The sequence below is a fragment of the Scleropages formosus genome, chromosome 18, assembly GCF_900964775.1.
Source record: "Scleropages formosus chromosome 18, fSclFor1.1, whole genome shotgun sequence".
NCBI classification, from domain to species: Eukaryota; Metazoa; Chordata; class Actinopteri; order Osteoglossiformes; family Osteoglossidae; genus Scleropages; species Scleropages formosus.
This window is the reverse complement of record NC_041823.1, coordinates 7,009,106-7,029,206: the sequence shown is the minus strand read 5'-3', so window position 1 is coordinate 7,029,206 and position 20,101 is coordinate 7,009,106. Positions and strand designations below refer to the sequence as shown.

Below are 20,101 nucleotides of genomic sequence, written 5' to 3'. Positions count from 1 at the left end.
AAAGCACGTTTTAAAAAATGACAATTTAAGTTAAAATGTCATAATTCATTGGCTCAATGAGAAAAAAGCTTTTTCCTGCGAAAATCACTGTTACACATAAAATTTAATATTAATACTTGTAATATCCACGTACGGATTTTGGATGGTTAAAGTGAAACTTCTTAAACTGTATTTCCTTCATGTCTTATTTTCACTATTTGAGGGAACAAGACGGTCCTGCTTTTCTACACCCAGCTGTTATTTACAGTGAAGTGAATCCAAACAGAAAAGGAATGTTGGCCGAGATTATTCAACTCACTTCCACAGTGATTACAACTCCTTTCTGCTTTTCATCGGTCCCTGCGCTCAATATTAAGACCATAAATGTTGGACATGATTATGGAATTAACGGGTTAGCAATCTGCACTCAATAGAATAGGAGTCCTTGGAGACAAGAACTTATTTTCAGTTTAATTTGATTTTAATGTAGCTGAAAGTTAAAAAAATAAAGAAAATGACTCCTACAACCTTGTTTTATGTATTATAGCTATATCTGAGAGTTTTACAGAAACTACCGAGTCAAAAAATTGAGATATTTTATTACATTTGATTTACACTTATTTGTGTAAAATATAAAGCAAGCAAAGTGGCCAGATAGATGCTCATGAATGCTGGCCATGCTTATGCTTTAACAATTAAGATGTAATACAATGTTGGAGAGTTGATTTTTTATTTTCAGGAATTTTAATAAAGGCTTTTTTTTATTGTTTAAATATAATAAACATTCAGCATAAATAAAAGTCCTCTGATAGACTGGTATTCCATCCATGTGTACCCTGCCTCATATCGTATGTTTCCATGTTTCTAGGGTCAGGACCACCACAACTACATTGTAACAATGGTACATCCTTTTTGCTGGTGTTTACGGAACCCGAACTGTGAACAAATTAAGGCAGGTTGGTATTATTTGCTCTGATTGACTGTGACTTTGTGGTAAAAAGTAAATTTAGATTTATGAACAGATTAAGTTATGAACATACTTCCAGTAATTGTTTTAAAATTGACTGTGTGGTGTGTGTAATATATATATTTCTGGAAAAAACATCTCTGGTAGCCTCATGCAGTCAGAGAACAATGACTTTGTATTTATACTGTAGGATAACACAAAGTTTGAGTTACAGCTAAATTATTTTATAGAATTTTGTATCCTTTGTTGTTTTGGTTTTTTGCTCCAATGTACAAACGTTATTTTAACATGAGTCCTGAAGTACAATCTACTTAAGGTGATGGTATGAACTCAATCGTTTACATTTGACAACTGTTAGACATGATTAAGCAGTCACTACTTACTACCATAACTGTGTGCTCTTGAGCTACAGTGAGAAAAGATTCATTTTGGACAGAACAGTAAACTGCTCCACTTAAAATGCCTCTAAAATGTTGTTTCATAAATGTACACTATTGCTCATTTTATTCTCATCGTTACAAGCAAGATTTCATTATCACCTGCATACTTATGGAGGTAATCAAGTCTGTATTACACACTAAAGGTTATAAATCATTTTAATTTGGGGTTTCTTCCTCCCCTCGAAATTAAACTAAACTGGCACTGTTAAATCACCCGCAAAGCATGACAGACATTCCCGTTGTGGAACATGTGGTGTAATTGGTGCATAATGGACCATAAACTCATTGGCTGTGTTGTGCTCTGCTGATTTCCCATATGCTCTGTACTTATTCCATGTTATTGATGTAGCCATGGCAAAAAAGGAAGAACAAGAAACAAAACATTGAAGGGAGGAAAAAAAAAAAATTTAATACATGAAATTCAGTAATACTGGAATCTGCAATCTGTATATTTATACTAAATATAACCATTTTAGCCTTTATATATTAAAGGACAGAAGATTCTGTTTAAAAAAAAATAAATTTGTCTTGTGAAAAATTAAAAATTGTTGATTTCTTTTTGCATTTCCTAGAAAAGAAGAGAAAAGATAGTACTGAATAATGCTCAAGGTATAATATATTGAGGTTCAACTAAATTGTGTGGATCTAACATTTCAGCAACAGCAATTATAACTTTTACAACCTGGTTGTAAAATAAATTAGACAATAGCATATTAAATAAAAAAAAAAAAAATTCCCCACCTGAACAAGTTCGGTTTTATCATAGTCTTTCCGGTGTCTATAGATGCACTGACTCAACAAGGCATAAAGTTTCTCTAGTTGGTACACTTCATACCCTTCAGTCTTGGAAACAACTTTCTGCAACAATTCCTAAAAACAAAAAGAAGCTTAAAACAAAGTAACGAGCTGGCAATTCTGAACAAGTAAAACTGTGAATGTTGCATGAACGAACTGCTGACAAACCCTTAATGGTTACCTTCAACTTGTCATGATCAACTACAAGCTGTGGGGTTTTCTCAGCCAGGATCTGCAAGGCTTTTTCCACATTGATGTGCTGCTGTTGCTCCACCTGAGTCTTCTTCCCGCGGGTAATTCGAGCCACTCCTTTCTCCGAGTATGGGAAGACAGCACGTGATGAGGGAGTGACACGACTGAACAAACTGTGCTGTAACATCTACAGTAATCCTGCAGACCTGGTGAATAGGCTTTGCTGAGAGGAAGAACAACATCTGATTTTTATATATAAAATATAAAACACACACACACACACACACACACACACACACACACACACACACACACACACAGATTGACTTACAGAACTGTTAACAGGTTGCCTGAACAAAAACCAATTGAAGGACTTGAGTCATTGCTGGATGGAATGTCACCTCACTGGCGGGGAAGGAGCCTGAGCTGGTGCGGGAAGTTGAGAGATACCGTCTAGATATAGTCGGGCTCACTTCCACTCACAGCTTGGGTTCTGGAACCACTCTACTCGATCGAGGGTGGACTCTCCACTATTCTGGCGTTGCCCAAGGTGAGAGGCGGCGGGCTGGTGTGGGCTTATTAATAGCCCCCCAGTTCAGCCACCATGTGTTGGAGTCTACCCCGGTGAATGAGAGGGTCATCTCCCTACGCCTTCGGGTCAGGGAACGGTCTCTCACTGTCGTTTGTGCTTATGCGCCTAGCGGCAGTGTAGAGTACCCGGCCTTTTTAGAGTCCCTGGGGGGCGTGCTGGAAAGCGCTCCCACTGGGGACTCTGTCGTTCTACTGGGGGACTTTAACGCCCACGTGGGCAGCGACAGTGATACCTGGAGGGGCGTGATTGGGAGGAACGGCCTCCCTGATCTGAACCCGAGCGGTGAGTTGTTATTGGATTTCTGTGCTAGTCGCGGTTTATCCATAACGAACACCATGTTCATGCATAAGGGTGTCCACCAGTGCACTTGGCACCAGGACACCCTAGGTCGGAGGTCGATGATCGACTTTGTAGTCGTTTCTTCTGACCTTCGGCCATATGTCTTGGACACTCGGGTGAAGAGAGGGGCTGAGCTGTCAACTGATCACCACCTGGTGGTGAGTTGGATTCGATGGCGGGGGAAAAAGCTGGACAGACCTGGCAGGCCCAAACGCATAGTGAGGGTCTGTTGGGAACGTTTGGCGGAGGCCCCTGTCAGAGAGGTCTTCAACTCCCACCTCCGACAGAGCTTCAACCAGGTCCCGAGGGAGGTGGGGGACATTGAGTCTGAATGGACTATGTTCCGCTCCTCCATTGTCGGTGCGGCTGTCCGGAGCTGCGGCCATAAGGTCTCCGGTGCCTGTCGCGGCGGCAATCCCCGAACACGGTGGTGGACACCGGAAGTAAGGGATGCCGTCAAGCTGAAGAAGGAGTTCTATCGGGCCTGGCTGGCTCATGGGACTCCTGAAGCAGCTGACAGGTACCGACGGGCCAAACGGAGCGCGGCTCTGGCAGTCGCCGCGGCAAAAACTCGGGCTTGGGAGGAGTTCGGTGAGGCCATGGAGGAAGACTTTCGGTCGGCCTCAAAGAGATTCTGGCAAACCGTCCGGCGACTCAGAGGGGGGAAGCGGTGTTCCACGAACACTGTTTACAGTGGAAGTGGTGCGCTGCTGACCTCAGCTGAGGATGTTCTCGGGCGGTGGAAGGAGTACTTTGAGGATCTCCTCAATCCCTCCGACACGCCTTCCGTAGAGGAAGCTGAGGCTGGGGACTCGGAGGGGGACTCGTCCATTACCCTGGCTGAAGTTGCTGAGGTAGTCAAAAAACTCCTCGGTGGCAAGGCTCCGGGGGTGGATGAGATCCGCCCCGAGTTTCTCAAGTCTCTGGATGTTGTGGGGCTGTCTTGGCTGACACGCCTCTGCAGCATCGCGTGGAGTTCGGGAACGGTGCCTCTGGACTGGCAGACCGGGGTGGTGGTCCCTCTTTTTAAGAAGGGGGACCGGAGATTGTGTTCCAACTACAGGGGGATCACACTCCTTAGCCTCCCTGGGAAAGTCTATGCCAGGGTACTGGAAAGGAGAATCCGACCGATAGTCGAACCTCGGATTCAGGAGGAGCAATGCGGTTTTCGCCCTGGCCGTGGAACACTGGACCAGCTCTATACCCTCACTAGGGTGTTGGAGGGTTCGTGGGAGTTTGCCCAACCAGTCCATATGTGTTTTGTGGACCTGGAGAAGGCATTCGACCGTGTCCCTCGTGGCATCCTGTGGGGGGTGCTTCGGGATTATGGGGTTCGGGGCTCGTTGCTACGGGCTGTTCGTTCCCTGTATGACCGGAGCAGGAGCTTGGTTCGCATTGCCGGCAGTAAGTCAGACCTGTTCCCGGTGCATGTTGGACTCCGCCAGGGCTGCCCTTTGTCACCGATTCTGTTCATTATTTTTATGGACAGAATTTCTAGGCGCAGTCAGGGAACGGAGGGTGTCTGTTTTGGTGGCCGCGAGATCTCGTCTCTGCTTTTTGCGGACGATGTGGTCCTGTTGGCTTCATCAAGTCAAGACTTGCAGCGTGCACTGGGGAGGTTTGCAGCCGAGTGCGAAGCGGCGGGGATGAGAATCAGCACCTCCAAATCCGAGGCCATGGTTCTCAGTCGGAAAAAGGTGGATTGCTCCCTCCGGGTTAGGGGGGAGTTGCTCCCTCAAGTGGAGGAGTTTAAGTATCTTGGGGTCTTGTTCACGAGTGAGGGAAAAATGGAGCGGCAGGTCGACAGACGGATCGGTGCGGCGTCTGCAGTAATGCGGTCATTGTACCGGTCTGTTGTGGTGAAGAGGGAGCTGAGTCGTAAGGCGAAGCTCTCAATTTACCGGTCGATCTACGTTCCTACCCTCACCTATGGTCATGAACTCTGGATCATGACCGAAAGAATGAGATCGCGGATACAAGCGGCAGAAATGAGTTTCCTCCGCAGAGTGGCTGGGCGCACCCTTAGGGATAGGGTGAGGAGCTCAGTCACCCGGGAGGAGCTCGGAGTAGAGCCGCTGCTCCTCCGCATCGAGAGGAGCCAGTTGAGGTGGCTCGGGCATCTGTTCCGGATGCCTCCTGGACGCCTCCCTGGGGAGGTGCTCCGGGCTTGTCCCACTGGGAGGAGGCCTCGGGGCAGACCCAGGACACGTTGGAGAGACTATGTCTCCCGGCTGGCCTGGGAACGCCTTGGGGTTCCCCCAGAGGAACTGGAGGAGGTGTGCGGGGAGAGGGAGGTCTGGAGTACTCTGCTCGGACTGCTGCCCCCGCGACCCGGCCCCGGATAAAAGCGGAGGAAGATGGATGGATGGATGGAGTCATTGCTGGAAAGCAAACTTATGTATATCACTACACTTTAGAGTAGGAACATTCTAACTTTAAACATAATTTATTCATTTACCTCACACCTTTCTCTAAAGCAAGTTACAATGTTAGGTTAGTACACTAAGCTATTAATAAAGATCTACCCATTTATACAGCTGGGTAATTTTTGTTGCATCCATTCAAGGCAAGTACTTTGATGAAGGGTATTGATGCAGAAGCAGGGATTTGAGCCTGGGTGAAGTAAGGTGGCAACAGCTCTAACTACTACACTATCCATATATGTATTCAAGCAGAATATAGAGCTAAAAAAGGCATAAAGAACTAGCATCATGTAGTCAGCACAGTAGCTCTGAGTCAGTTACTGATTGAATGCATGACAGCAGTAGTTCTCTCAACCAATACAGACCTGTTCCGGATTCCTGCTCAAACAGAGCTGTGTTAAAGCTGGACTCAGTGGCTTTGGGGGACAGCTTTTTCCCTGGGTCTCCCTCCTCTACGAGGACCTCGTTGCCATGCTCAGACTCTGTCCCTTCAGCCAATGTGCATTCCAGCAAGGTCTTGCCACAGTTTGACTCATCAGGGCCTGACGCTAGTGTGGGGCCAGTTTCATCCTCCCCGTCTTCGCTCTCAGCCGTCTTCCCATCCTCACCTTCCCCATCTTCATCAGACTCAACAGAATCCCTCTCTTTGGAAGAATACTTCCTCTTCTTCCGAATGATGCCGGAACTCCAACCGCTTCTTTTGCGCTTCTTCTTCTGAGCTGCTAGAAATAGATTTCATTCTCTTTTTTAAATATTTGTTGGCCAGCTGTCTGACAAACAACAACAACATGGACGAAGGACTCATCTGTAAACCTAACATAACACAAGGTGGGTGGTAGCAGTTACCCAGAACATCTTTCCCCTAAGGGTGCCGTTTTACTCTATACTATTGGTGTGACACACGATTAGGTTCATCACCAGTGCTGACTGAGCACGTGACCCATAAAAACGAATCCTAGGGATACGCGTGCAAAAATCCTATTACCTGCTGAGCGGGGCGTGCTTGCCGCAATTGGAGTGGAGGAGGGGGCATCTTTTGCAATCTCAGCATTGCTATTCTTGGTGTCAGAAATGCTTCTCTTTGGTTGTACGTGGTAAAAGGACGGAGCAAATCTTGATGTTGAACAACCTAAAGTTTCACATGTGAATACGACAAATTATTGAAGCATATACCTCAGCTCATTACATCTTGTACCTCCATTCACTTATTTCTGCTTAAGTTTCCTCTTATGGCCTCTCCTTCATAAATGAACTACTGTGTCACTGATTCACAGAGACTCAAATTTAGCAATAATGAAGTTTAACCTCTCTTAATGCGAGATTCCCTGATCTCTTCACAGATCTTCTCAAAGTCCTCATCAAGTTCATCTCTGATGATTACGTGCACAGTGTCTTTCAGAGCACAAGCACGATGGCGGATCTGTCGGTCTGCAAGGCACAAAAGTATTAGTGGTGAATATTAATGCAAAATGTTATGATCTTCTGAAAATAGTATAAAAACCAGCTGTTCTCATTTAAATACTGCAAATATTCAGACATGGGGAAAAATGTGCCACAATAAACAAAGAGAAAATATAACTACTCACCAGAAGGGTCTGTGTCTGGGTTGTACTCCAGTGCATTCTGCCAGATCAAGTCAACATCATGTAAAAAGTCTTTGACTGTCACATACTTGTGCAGGTCAATCTTTGAGAGCACGGTGGACAGGTCCATGGGCTGCTTGATCACAGTCGTGTAATCGGGCACCTGAACAATGGGTGAAGCACACGACACATATGAACGCACACATTTACACGTGTGCAGTTGAGGGGGAAGGGGAGAAGGAAAAAAAAAAAAAATCCCACCTCTGCCCCAAAACACACACCTCTTCCACATCTACAGGTTTGGTGAAGGCCTTGAAACGCTTATCCAGTGCCAGGCGGTTGGTGACGTCACGCAGGAAGAGCCTCAGCTCCCGCAAAGTGTCCTCCTCCTGCTCCTCTAAACGCTGCTGCTCCTCCTCTGTCAGCTGACGGGGGGCAGGCGGGGGCGCCAGTGGCAGCACCTCCAAAGCCTGTAGCACTGGAACACAAGGCGCAGCATAATGTCACTAGCAATCACACAGGGAGCAAGAGGAGAAGCACAGGTTTGGTTTGTTAAGGAAAACTGTCCTCCCCATTGATTTAAACATTTTTAGATATGGAACTCACATCCACTTTCCACTTAACAGAGCTGTTGGTGTTTTGCAGCCTTTATTATATGATATTAGTTACCACCTGTGGTACCCAACATGCTCTCCAAAAAAAGATTTAGGAAAAGGAAGCACCACATACTGCAACAGAATTAAGTTTTTAACCCCGATTCCTGATCTGAAACACAATCCCTCTTTAGACTGTAAGGTTCATTTCAAAGACATAACAGTAAAACAAAAATACTTACCAGCCTTCTTCTTAGATACTGGTGCTTTGGCAGCTTGAGTCAAAATTAGGTCCTCAAAGAATTTGTTTCTCTCCTTTTGCGTAGGCCGTGAAATGTGGAAAACTTCTCCATATTCAGCACGAAACAGATCCTGTACCTTGGATTGGAGAGAGAGGAAAAAAAAAAAAAAAAAAAAAAAAAAAATTTAGTTCACAATATTTTAAAAAAATGATGTTTCATTTACTTGTAAAGAAGGAATATAAAACATGTGGTAATAAGTACCTACCTCCTGGAAAAGGCAGTCGTAGGGCACACTGCAGGTGGCCAGTAGCAGAATGGGAGCGAAGGAGGGGATGTCCTGGAGCAGACTGAGGAAGGTGGCTTTAACTGCAGAGCTCACCGTTTCCCACCACTGGTGGATGTAGGGGATGTACAGGACGCTGGGAGATGTTCTCTTCGCCTCACAGAAGATCTGTGGTGCCAAAATAAAGCGTGACCCAGGGCCCCATGCAAACAGCTCAGACACTTTCAAATCCCCTGGTTTATACAAGTGCAAAACAGGGAAAAAAAGGTTCAATTTCTACCACTTAAAATGAGTCAACTGATTTTTTTTTTTTTTTTTGTTTTCAAGGCATGTTGGAAAAACCAAGAAACACCACCAGGGTATGGCCAAGAGTTCAAAGACAAGAGCAAATAGAGAAGACAGATGTGCACACATGTTGGGAGGAAAAGGAAGGGTGCAAAACTGGCAGCTGTCAGTACCTGAGCACATGCCTCTTCTGGGGAGGTGCTGCTGACCCCGAACAACACAGCCATGTCAAGTGTATATACTGTGAACTTCTCTAGGGCATGGAGCACCGCTGGCGCCAGGTGGGAGTTCTGGCCAGAGCCAGGTCTGCCCACCAACAGGAGTCTGGGGCGATAGGAGGTGGGCTGGTGCAGAGCACTCCTGTTGAGTTGGGGAAGCCAGTCCACTGAGCAAACAAGCGAGCAACCCAGAGAGCAAACCCTACGCGACAGCATCTACTAGACGGACTGCTCACCGGTTAAAGTTCAGGAAACTCTCTGCTTTGTTGAGCTGCTTCTGAATGGCTCCCTCCGCACACAAGGAGGGGCCCTCGTCTTCACTGTACAACAGATCATCCTCCAAAACATGAATGGTGATGTCTAATAAACACAAAATGAAAACTTTCAATTAGTTTAAACATCTATTACAATTAGACTTTATAATGGTCTATCTTGGGTCACACACACAAAACGGGGGTGTGCGACACCACAACTGTAGTACTTTCAAAATCTGATTCATTGCAGTGTTAGAACTACCTGCACTCATTCCTTTCTTAGGCAGTCCCATCTCGCCATTATCTCGGATTGTAAATTAAAGAAAAGCAACCCGCAAATGAGTAGTGTACCTACCGCTGTCCTGCTTTCTCTTGATGGTCATTTCTGCATGCGGGAAAATCCTTTTTAGTGTTTTCAGGGTATGGTCTAGAGTATCAGCCAACAGGGGCTGCACGATGGGAATCAAAGCTTTTGCTGGAGACGATACGGCGCGCTGGGAGGCAGGCACCACCTTCCTCATGGCCGCTACAAAGTCCCGGCTGCTGATGCTGATGGAGGCCACGTCTAACTGCAGCTTCTCGGAAGTTCCGTAGATCTGCGGGTAGCGACGACGCAGAGCACAGAGGGCAGCCTCCGCACACACAGCTTTCACATCCGCACCACAGTACCCTGGGGAATGAGGGGACAGAACAACATCCAGCATGGTGGCACTCAGAGGAACTAAATGTCATCTGAATAATGAGGCAAAAATGTACAGAATCAGGATGTAAAGAAAGGAGCAGGTTCTTTTATCAGTTCACAAAAATTAAGGAAACTGGGGTTAGAGGGGAAACAAAGTTAAGACTATTCCTGAAAGTAAAAAATAAGAAAACCTACCAACACACTTGTCAGCCAGTTCTTCAATGAAGGCATGAGAAAGCTGGGGATTCCATTGCCTTGTGTGTATTTTCAGGATTTCTTTCCGAGCCTCAAAAAAAGTTCAGTTCATATTAAACAGCTACCACAGTGCAGATCTATGGATTTAAAAGATCACTTCAAGTATGGCAATATAGTTTAGTTGACATGCTTCAAAAAGGGCCCAAAAACTCACTTCTCTGTCTGGGAGGCCGAAGAGGAACTCCCTGTCAAAACGTCCAGGACGCCTGAGCGCAGGGTCAATAGAGTCTAGCCGGTTAGTAGCCCCAATCACTACGACCTCCCCGCGGCTGTCCAGACCATCCATGAGGGCTAGCAGAGTGGAAACGATGGAGCTGTATGGGGGGTGGGGGGCAAATATCATGATTCCACATGCACTGTATCCTAAAAACTGCAACTAATCAGAAACTTAAAAAAAAAATTAAGAGTTTTGATTTAGACTAATACACACACACACACACACACACATTTTCAGAACCGCTTGTCCCATACGGGGTCACGGGGAACCGGAGCCTACCCGGCAACAGAGGGCGTAAGGCCGGAGGGGGAGGGGACACACCCAGGACGGGACGCCAGTCCGTCGCAAGGCACCCCAAGCGGGACTCGAACCGCAGACCCACTGAAGAGCAGGACCCGGTCCAACCCACTGCGCCACCGCGCCACCCCTTAGACTAATATATTATAACAATTTTCAGGAATGGGATAACTCTTGTTTCAGTCTTCACAATGTTTCGAAATGGCCTTACGCGGTTTCATAAATTAAAATGTTCACAGTAATCAGTGAAGTACACAGCTATATGCAGGCATGCATTCGAAGTTGTATTAATAATTGTAAAAATTCAAAACTCAGAATCACAGAACGTAAACTTTACCACAGCCAACCTGCATACTGAAAATCCATTCTTAATGCATTTATTTCTTGTAATATAAGAAAACTGTAGTTAAGTCATAAAGGGTGACATCTACTAGTTGGTCCAACCTGTGTATTTGGTCCTGCCGACTGGATCGAACTGGAGCAAGACCATCAATCTCATCAAAGAAAATGATGGACGGCCTCATCTGATACGCCTGGAAAATTCAAATCAGAATCAACTGTTCAATCAAGTATTTGCCATCAATGGCACTAGTCTGTTGACGTGATATTCTTGAGATTAAAAATGATAAATAAAAACAAATTACCTGATCAAACAGCAGTCTGAGCTGCCGCTCTGACTCGCCAACCCATTTGCTCAGACAGTCGGCCCCCTTCCTCATGAAGAAGGCCACCTTGCGGGTCCCTTGGCTACACTCGTTTGCCAGGGCTCGTGCCACCAGCGTCTTCCCTGTCCCCGGAGGGCCGTAGAACAGACAGCCCCTGAACATGTAGGCAGGCATGGGCAATGCTCAGTTATATTTATAAATAAATATATTTTAAAAAAAAAAAAAAAAAACCCACACCCATATGTGTCAGACTCATGGACACACAGTTATCTATACCCGCAAATACCTTTTAATATGGTAAGGGGGGGAAAAATGCCACTAAATTCATTCAGATACAAAATTTTGATTCCTATAATAAAATTGTCTACATTTAATATTTGGGGCTCACAGGCACATTGGGTGAAGCTGGTGTTTTACAGCGTACTGCAAGTTTGAGTGTACGTTCCAATCTGGTTCAGGACGTGCCGTGTCTAATCCACACATGCGTGAAAGAAGGTAATGGTAAAGCACTCCTGAACCCCTCCTTATGATGAAAACTGCAAGTGGTTGCCTTGAACCAAACTCAATCCAGTGGTGCTTAATATAACAAATATAAGGCAGAGGTAGGTTAACAAAAATTTTTAGCAAGTTTTACTGAAAATTGCCTATGGGACATATAATCCTACCCGCACCTTACAAAGGTAATTAATGCCACAAAAACCTTAGCAGCACAAGCTTTCATAACTCAAAAATGGAATTGCTATTAGTTTCAACTGTAATTTTTGATGCTTTTCCTGAGCCCCCAAAAGAGATGCCGATTCATGCTAAAATATCACTAAACCCCATTAAACTGGACAGTTAATAGTTATTGTGACAACACCACAAGGTATTTTTTTAATTTATTACTCCAGTACTTTATGGATTTATTAATAATAATACTGTATCTCTTTACCTGCACCCTGGCTCTTTCCCAAATACTATATACTTAAATACTCGCAAACACAACATACATAAACACTAAATATCATGTATTATCCAGACTTTAAAGAAAAAAAAAGTAGGAAAACAAAAATGAATTTGTTCTCACTGAACAAACTGACATGGTGTCTAAAAGAGCGTGGGTTCACTTCCAAAGACGTGTTTGGAGTCAACGCTTTACCAAATTGTGCATATGCATGTGCACAAGTATTTGTGCATGTTTCTGCTTTCTTCACACACGAGCGTAAACGGAGAGATGCTATCAAAACATGTGCCCACACTAACTGCCAAGATTACTGCCTGGGGTGGTGCAGTGTGTGTGCGCCTCACCCATCAGGATAAAGGCGACTTTGAAGGATGAAATAAGCAATTTTTTTTCCCCCCAGAGTTGCTACCGGCCCAGAGTGCTTTACGTAACTGCAAACATTTGTCGTAAATAGAGAAGCCATACTAAATCGTGTTTTTCGTAAACACAAGTCAAACATGCTTATCTAAAGGGATGACCGGAATGATGCATGAGCACACAGTGCAGACAACCAATATAAAACCTGTACCAAATCCTCAACAAAACACCCATTTGACAAAACTGGTGCCTTTAGGCTTTGGAAATAAAACTGATCTACTCACCTTGGTGGCTGTATCTTGAACCTCTCAAACACCTCGGGGTAAAGCAGTGGGAAGACCACCATCTCCTTCAAAGCAGAAATATGACTTGACAGACCCCCAATGCTGTCAAATCGCACCTGGGAGGAAGCAGAGTTACATTAACATTTATTCATTTAGCTGACGCTTTCTCCAAAGTGACTTCTAATATTAGGCGACTTACAATTATTTACCCATTTATACAACCTGGGTAATTTTACTGGAGTAATTCAGGGCAAGTACCTTGGCTCAAGGGTATTACAGCTGTAGATAAGATTTGAACCGGCAACCTTTGGATTCAAAAGATACAGCTCTAACCACTAAACTATCAGCTGTCTCCTGAAATTAACATTTCATTACTGAAAAACCAATGTTCATGGCCTGTCACTTTCTGGAAATGCATTTAATAAATAGGTCATGGGTGAAATCAGAACAATGTATCAGTTTTTATAAACTAGCAGCAATGTTTTGAACGTATTGAAAGACTAAAGATAAAATTCCGATGACAACTATCCTCCACAAAGGCACAACCCTTACCGACTGATCAATCTGCATAGGGTCAACATCAGCAAGACTCGCCCCAATCTTCATTCTGTCCTTGTGTATTCCCAACAAGTCCTCCTTGCGTAAATTTAATGGTAGGCATCTGGAGGGTGAGATCACGTTACATTTACACTTGTTCATTTAGCACACACTTTTCTCCAAAGTGACATACACCAATGGCAAAACAGCTATTCATAAGGCTGTGTTGAATGAAAACTGACACCACAAGCTACAGAAGTTACTACATTTTCCCTTGATATACATTTTCAAGTTAGAAATGTTTAATTATGCAGTCCTTTTATAATTCAGTTACTGCTTTCTTTATACCCATTTTCAAAAATTTGTTGCAGAGCCCTGTATTTACACTGCATAACTGCACGTTTTTTTTTTTTTTTAAACACGAATCAGTCCACACATGGGATTGAATAAGTTTGTGGAGGGATGTTTTTATTTTCAGCATTATATATCAATTTATTTCAAAGCTTAAAACAATATTTACTTATTACAGCTACGTTCAATACTTTAAGAAACCATATCCCATAAAGAAATCAAGGGATATACACTTATTAACAACTTAATGCAAATACTGACATTTAATTTACAGACAAAACTTCCAATCCCAACTGCTAGTAAGATCAGATCAGGGGCCGGTGTACTTCTTGCTGAAACCCAGCATACTGCACTTCTACAACCATAACACAAAATGCCCTAACTCACTTTTATAGGTACACTTACATACCTGTTCATTGATCTATTCCGATTCTTATTCCTGCGCCTTTGGAATTGCTCTTCCTCATCATTATCCCCCTCATCAGATGAAGGTGTTGAAGATGAAGTGGAGTCACTGCTGTGGATAGCATGTCTCCGTCTGGTGGCCAGATTTATTAAATGTTTTTGATTGTCCAGATCATTTATAATAATGGCATATTTATCCTAGAGGTAACTTATTTGGCAAAACCCATTGAAAAAACAGTGGCATTGTACAGCAAGATGGTTCAGTTTATAAAAAGCCTTATAGAGGGTAATTAAAATCCTTTGGTTTCACACTAGGATCACAGCCCCCTACCCAGAATTATTATTGAACAATCAACCTACTTCCTGCAAGTTATGATTTACACAGTAAGAGGGTATCTTCTGCATCAACTGCCAGCAAAATGATGCAACAAGTTTATGAAAAATGGCAGAATATTTTACAAGAATATTTCTATCCTAATGGAATGAAATCACAGAAGCAATGTAGTGCTGCTGACCTGCTGCTCCTCCTCCTGTTGTAGAGGCTTCGGGGACCAGAGGATCTGAACGAGTACCTTCTCCTGGTGGCAGTTGAATGGCGGTTGAAAAACATGCTTTGTTTTCTAGGTTCTGTTAGGGGGGGGGAGAAAAAAAAAAAAAAAAATTGCATCACTCATTAAGTTCTGGAAACAAGTAGTCATTTCAAAATGATTCATTTTGGTATTTTTCCTTTGTCCTTTGGTAAGAAAGGAAATGTAGAAAATGTTTAAAAAAAAACAAACACATGAAGCAGTTATTACTAAGACTTAAAATCACAATTTTGAGCCAAACAACTTTTCACATTAAAAAAAAATTAAATTGCACGATTGTGGAATCTGAATGACTACATTTTAGCAACAAAAAAAACACTACTGAAAAGGACTTAACCATTAATCAAACAACAATCTAATGTTAATCATGCTTCATAACATATTATAATCTCAAGATTTTTTTTTTTTTTTTAACCTTCAAGAGGTGCCTGGTAGCGGACAACAGCTTTGCGCTGCCTGAACTCGTATCGTTTCTGATTTCCCTCCTCCACATCATCATCGTCTTCATCATCTCCTTCCTCCTCATCTTCATCACAGTCATCATCCTCCTCAGTGTAGTCTAAATTTAGAAGGGAATCAAATGTCAGAATGAAAGAAGCTCATACAAAGTTACCATAATGGAGAGAGAATGAGAAGAGTTTGGCAAACAAACTCACCATTCTCTTGATTATCCTCATCACTTGCTTTTTCTTTTCCAGTGGTCTTCCTCTTCACTCCTGAATAAATTCCAAGATTCTACAAAGAAAAAGCTAAAAATCATTTTAACCCTCTCCAAGCAGGCGCTGCAAATTAGCACCACTAACTGCCTACTAATGCTAGCATTTACTACTGCTAGTATTAATCTGGCCTTGAGAGGGTTAATCTTAAATTGTTTAACCTTCAACCCAGAAAAAAAGTTTTCTAGAAGCTTCCAGGAGGGGAAAAAAATAAATACTGCAAGGTCTGAATATCACACCCATCTAGGTCTTACAGGGGTTTCAAACCAATCACAGAGAACACAACAGTGTAGGACCAACCGCTTCTTTGGCGTCGCTGCTTCTCAGCTTCCGTCGCATCTTCTGCATATCATCCATCTTCTGCAGAACTGCTTCTGCGGTGCTTTACAAAATTACCAAAATGATTAACATTTTAGACATTTTTTTAAAAATGGCTTCACCATGCAGATTTCAACTGCTTTGCCTAAATCAAAACTTCAGGCAACCTATAAACTAAAACATAATTTAACAACCTGGGAGTGGATTGTAAAGAAATTAAGGAAGCCTTACTTAGTAATGAGCCTGTCGTAGAGCATGGACTGTTTGTATCTGGTAATTCGGGAGCTGCGCCGTACCGAACCACCCTCCTCCATCACTCTCAGTTTACTCTGGGAGTTTCTTAAAGTGAGCCTCCTCTCCACATCACCTATGACAACAGGTATCAAAGTCATTTTCTTAATGAAATTTTAAACATTCACAATTCAGGTTACAACAACCAATTTGTGCAAGGTCTTTTCACCCCCTCAAATTCTTTTTGATTCTAATGATACATTTTTCTAGTTTATTATGCACTAAACAGCAAGGCATGAAGGAATTTAAAAGTAGTGACAAATTATCACACCATTTTTTAGTGATTCACACTTCACAGTTTTCTGGTCTCCATTAGTTTTTTCACCAGCCTTCAACTTTGGGGACTTCCTGTGGATGAAAAATGCCAGAGGAACAAAATATGAATGTGACATGATGTTTAAAAACAAAACAATGTCAGTCAATAAAAAAACATGACTACAGCTTTCTCTCCCAGGGCTGATGGACAAGTTCAAGGTTTATTGTCATAAGTACCATGAAACTCTTGTTTTGAGTGCTTCTACAGGGTATGGAAAGAAAAAGAAAAAGATAGATAGTATTGCACAAAAACAAAAATAGTGCCAATAACAATGAACAACAGTAACATCTTTAATTCTATGCACATTTTTATCTGAGGTACCTTGTGAAATATTTTCCAGTTCTTTCTTCTAGCAACACATCTGATCCATTCATATTCTCAAAAGGTGATTTGCATTTCTCTTTCGGTACCCGTGTCCTTTGGTTTTGACTTGCATGCTCATCCTCCTTTGGTGACAAATGGCCCTGTAAGAAGAAAAAAATATGTATGGAGTGCAATTGGTCAGCTGATAGAGTGACTAGGTCTGTAACCCAACACTCTAGAAGAGTCCTGGTTTAAAGCCCAAATCTCCTGTAATGCTTTTGACAATGGTGTTTGCCTTAAGTAAGAGTAGCCAGCTATGTAAGTGGTAAATAATTGTAAAGTTGATTAACATTACAAGCTGCCTTGGACACAGGTGTCAGCTAAAAAGGTTTAAAAAATTACCCCCCCCCAACCACATTAAGCAGGTTTCAGTGAAAACGCTAACCCCGTTATCGGACATCCAATCCACATACGTTACAAAAAAATAGTCAATTTAAATAAGTAACAAGAACCCAAGGTGACTTACACTGCTATATACGCTACTTACATTTTTACATTCATTCATTTACATTTCAAGTTTATTGTCATAGATACAAGTACCATGTACATGTATTATGAAAATCTTCCTGAATGCTTCTCCACAGACTATGGACAAAAAATAGAAACACTGCACAAACAAAATGACAGTGAGTAGTGCAACAACAGCAATAAATAATGGTAACACTAACAATAACAATAATGCCAGTTGACAGAACTCAGAATGAGAGGATGAGAATGCTTAAAGTGGTAGCGTAATTTACCAATGTGCTTGGGTGGAGCAGTCCAACTCTAGTTACTAAAGGTAGCACATTGGTTAGTGTTGTATACTCTTACAGCAGTGGGGTAAAAGCTGTTCCTGTACCGAGCTGTGCGGGTTTGAATAGACTTAAGCCGTTTTGCAGATGCCGCAGGGAAGAGAAGAGTGCCCGTACAGAATGACTATGGACAGTAGTATGGTCTCATGATGCGCATCGTCTTTCTGAGGCAGCATGTGGTGTAGGTGTCCTGGACTGCTGGTAGCTGTGTGCCTATGATTTCCTGAGCCGTTTTGACCATCCTCTGTGGGGCTTTCTTGTCCTTAGCAGATACTTTTCCCCAAAGTGACATACATCTCAGCGAAAACACACATTTCATTTGTGCATTACATTAGCTGATGCTTTTCTCCGAAACGACTCACAATGTGAAACTCACACATTGTCTGAGAACTGCTTGTCCCATACGGGGTTGCGGGGAGCCGGAACCTAATCCGGCAACGCAGGGCGCAAGGCCGGAGGGGACACACCCAGGACGGGATGTCAGTCCGTCGCAAGGCACCCCAAGCGGGACTCGAACCCCAGACCCACCAGAGAGCAGGACCTGGTCCAACCCACTGCGCCACCACACCTCCACAATGTGAAACTACTATACAACTATTTAACCATTGATTATACAGCTGTGTAGTCTGACTAGAGCAATTTAGGCTAAGTACCTTGCTCATGGCCAATGGCCCATGGGTACTACAGCTGGAGGTGGGATTCAAACCTGCGACCTTTGGGTAAAATCCACCTGAACAGCATGTCTTCGGACTGTGGAAGGAAACCGGAGCACCGGAAAAAACCCACCAAGACACAGGGAAAACATCATGCGGGGTTCGAACTCACGTCCTCCACCACCGCCGGTGTGAGACAGCAGCGCAAATCAAATGGTTGCAGGACTGAGTCCCTGCTCCTTTTAGCACCCCCGATCACTGACCCCCTGGTTTGCAGGTTCGAGTCCCTCCCCGCGCGGCTGTGATTGATTCCGTTCGTTCGCATGATATTTTTTTTTTTATCCAAATTGCGGATACAGGTAAAAAACGGAAAGTCAATTTTAATAAACAATAAAAGAAAAAGATACAAGTATTAATTCCATTTGGCCCGTGTCCAGCCGCCCTTTTTCAAAAGCCCGCGCTGGGGCGGCGTCGTTGGTGACAGACAAGAAGCGTTGAAGTAAAGTTTGCGTCACGAGAATGTTTACATACTTTATGATCTCCTGATGTCAAACGGCCCTCCTGTTCCTGATGGTATCCCCCCCCCTTCTTAATATCACACGTAACGATTAGCCGGCAGCTACAGCAGCACATCCAACAAGAACTGTGTAACTAACTGTTTGGGGCGAAGAAGAGAGGTGTAAAATACTGACTGACCGCGCACAACAAGTCAAGACAAGTGCGCGCGAGACATGCTAATTAGCGCGAGACGTTTCCGCACGTTCGGAGGACGAACACTCACGCTGTCCGAGGCGTTGTGGGCGCCGCCAAGGCTGTCATCCAGGCCGCGGTTCAGGCGAGCCGACTTCCTCAGCGGCGGCCGCAGGGAGAGAAACTCGGAGCTCGAATCGAGCTCGGTCGGCCGCCTGCGGGTCGCCGGCTCGGCGGCCGCGTTGCTGCGTAGCATCACCATTTCGCTCCGAGCGTCCGCCGCTTTAGCATACGAGGACTGCTGAGGCTTTCCTCTAAAAATTATTATAAATAGTTTTCCATAAGTAATTAAAAACGACAGTCCCTCGCAGTGTTTTCCCTCTTTTCCGAACCCTTCATTTCTGGCGCCACAAACGTCACACGAAGCCGGGTCACCACCTACCGTATGCTTCCGATTCAAGAAGTAGTCCTCCGTGAACAGCGAAGGCGCGTCTAACAATTCGCCTCACGTTTTCATCTATTTTTCAGTTTTTTTGTATGACTGAAGTAAATTTGGCAAATAAAAATTCGGAAGGCTTAAACGACTAAACGCCTGTTTAACTCCTAAGTTAAGAAGCGGATGATTCTTATTTGGGAAGTGTACCGGTAGCTGTCCTTTTTTTTGTTTTGGCGCGGCGCTGCGCATCTCAGATCTGAGACAGCTGATTGGCTAAAGAGCGAACCCACCCACTACCAACCAACGCTGCAATGTAACAAATGCGTGAGCTAAAGAAAAGGCGCGCAACGGTATTCGAAAAGACGTGACGTAGTGGATGACGTGATTTCACACTTAAATGGTGTGTCGTAATAAACGCTATAATCTGAAAAACATTCTGATGCTGCTGCAATCAAATGAAGCCTGTTTCTCATTGTTTGTCATTTTATATTATTAATGTTTTTAAAGGAGGGCATGGGACAGCTGCTAGTGTAGTGGATAGATCTGCACCCCCCTGGGATCAAAAGGTTGCAGTTCAATCTCCCTCTGGCCATACTATAGTACCCTTGAGTAAGGTACTTACCCTAAATTGTTCCAGTAAAATTAGCCAGCTGTATAAATGGGTAAATAACCTTAACATTATAAGGTACTTTGGATAAAAGCATCAGCTAAATGTAATAGATTATGAATGAGCTTTATTGCCAAGTATGTTTACACATA

At 43.6% G+C, this 20,101-nt stretch overlaps 1 protein-coding gene across 6 annotated transcripts; it reads right to left on the bottom strand.

Moving 5' to 3' along the window:
- Positions 1-1,562: 1,562 nt before the first annotated feature.
- On the bottom strand, positions 1,563-19,553 carry atad2 (ATPase family AAA domain containing 2). Of its 6 annotated transcripts, none has more exons than XM_029246039.1 (28): positions 18,998-19,306; positions 16,728-16,870; positions 16,362-16,438; positions 16,031-16,166; positions 15,782-15,863; positions 15,422-15,500; positions 15,181-15,324; positions 14,694-14,805; positions 14,183-14,311; positions 13,438-13,546; positions 12,886-13,001; positions 11,281-11,455; positions 11,081-11,169; positions 10,277-10,436; positions 10,063-10,153; positions 9,541-9,855; positions 9,168-9,291; positions 8,887-9,073; positions 8,411-8,596; positions 8,146-8,281; positions 7,592-7,788; positions 7,314-7,473; positions 7,033-7,155; positions 6,713-6,856; positions 6,093-6,449; positions 2,363-2,490; positions 2,128-2,256; positions 1,563-1,954 (listed from the first exon to the last, which is right to left on the bottom strand). In XM_029246039.1, the coding sequence occupies exons 1-28, from the start codon at positions 19,166-19,168 to the stop codon at positions 1,925-1,927; spliced, it is 4,029 nt and encodes a 1,342-aa protein (XP_029101872.1). In that variant the 5' UTR covers positions 19,169-19,306; the 3' UTR covers positions 1,563-1,924. The 6 variants fall into 6 exon arrangements, with proteins under 6 accessions (XP_029101872.1, XP_029101870.1, XP_029101869.1 ...); XM_029246037.1 differs by lacking the exon at positions 1,563-1,954 and adding an exon at positions 19,349-19,553 and having other exon boundaries at positions 2,031-2,256; positions 18,998-19,220; XM_029246036.1 differs by lacking the exon at positions 1,563-1,954 and having other exon boundaries at positions 2,031-2,256.
- Between the last annotated feature and the right edge of the window lie 548 nt (positions 19,554-20,101).

Coding starts and splice junctions, on each gene's coding strand:
- atad2 (XM_029246037.1), bottom strand. CDS start 19,168: ATGGTGATGCTACGCAGCAACGCGGCCGCCGAGCCGGCGACCCGCAGG. Junction 9,856..10,062: donor ACTGGCTGACAAGTGTGTTG/GTAGGTTTTCTT, acceptor CTCATTCCCCAG/GGTACTGTGGTGCGGATGTG. Junction 9,074..9,167: donor AGTTTCCTGAACTTTAACCG/GTGAGCAGTCCG, acceptor CCAACTCAACAG/GAGTGCTCTGCACCAGCCCA.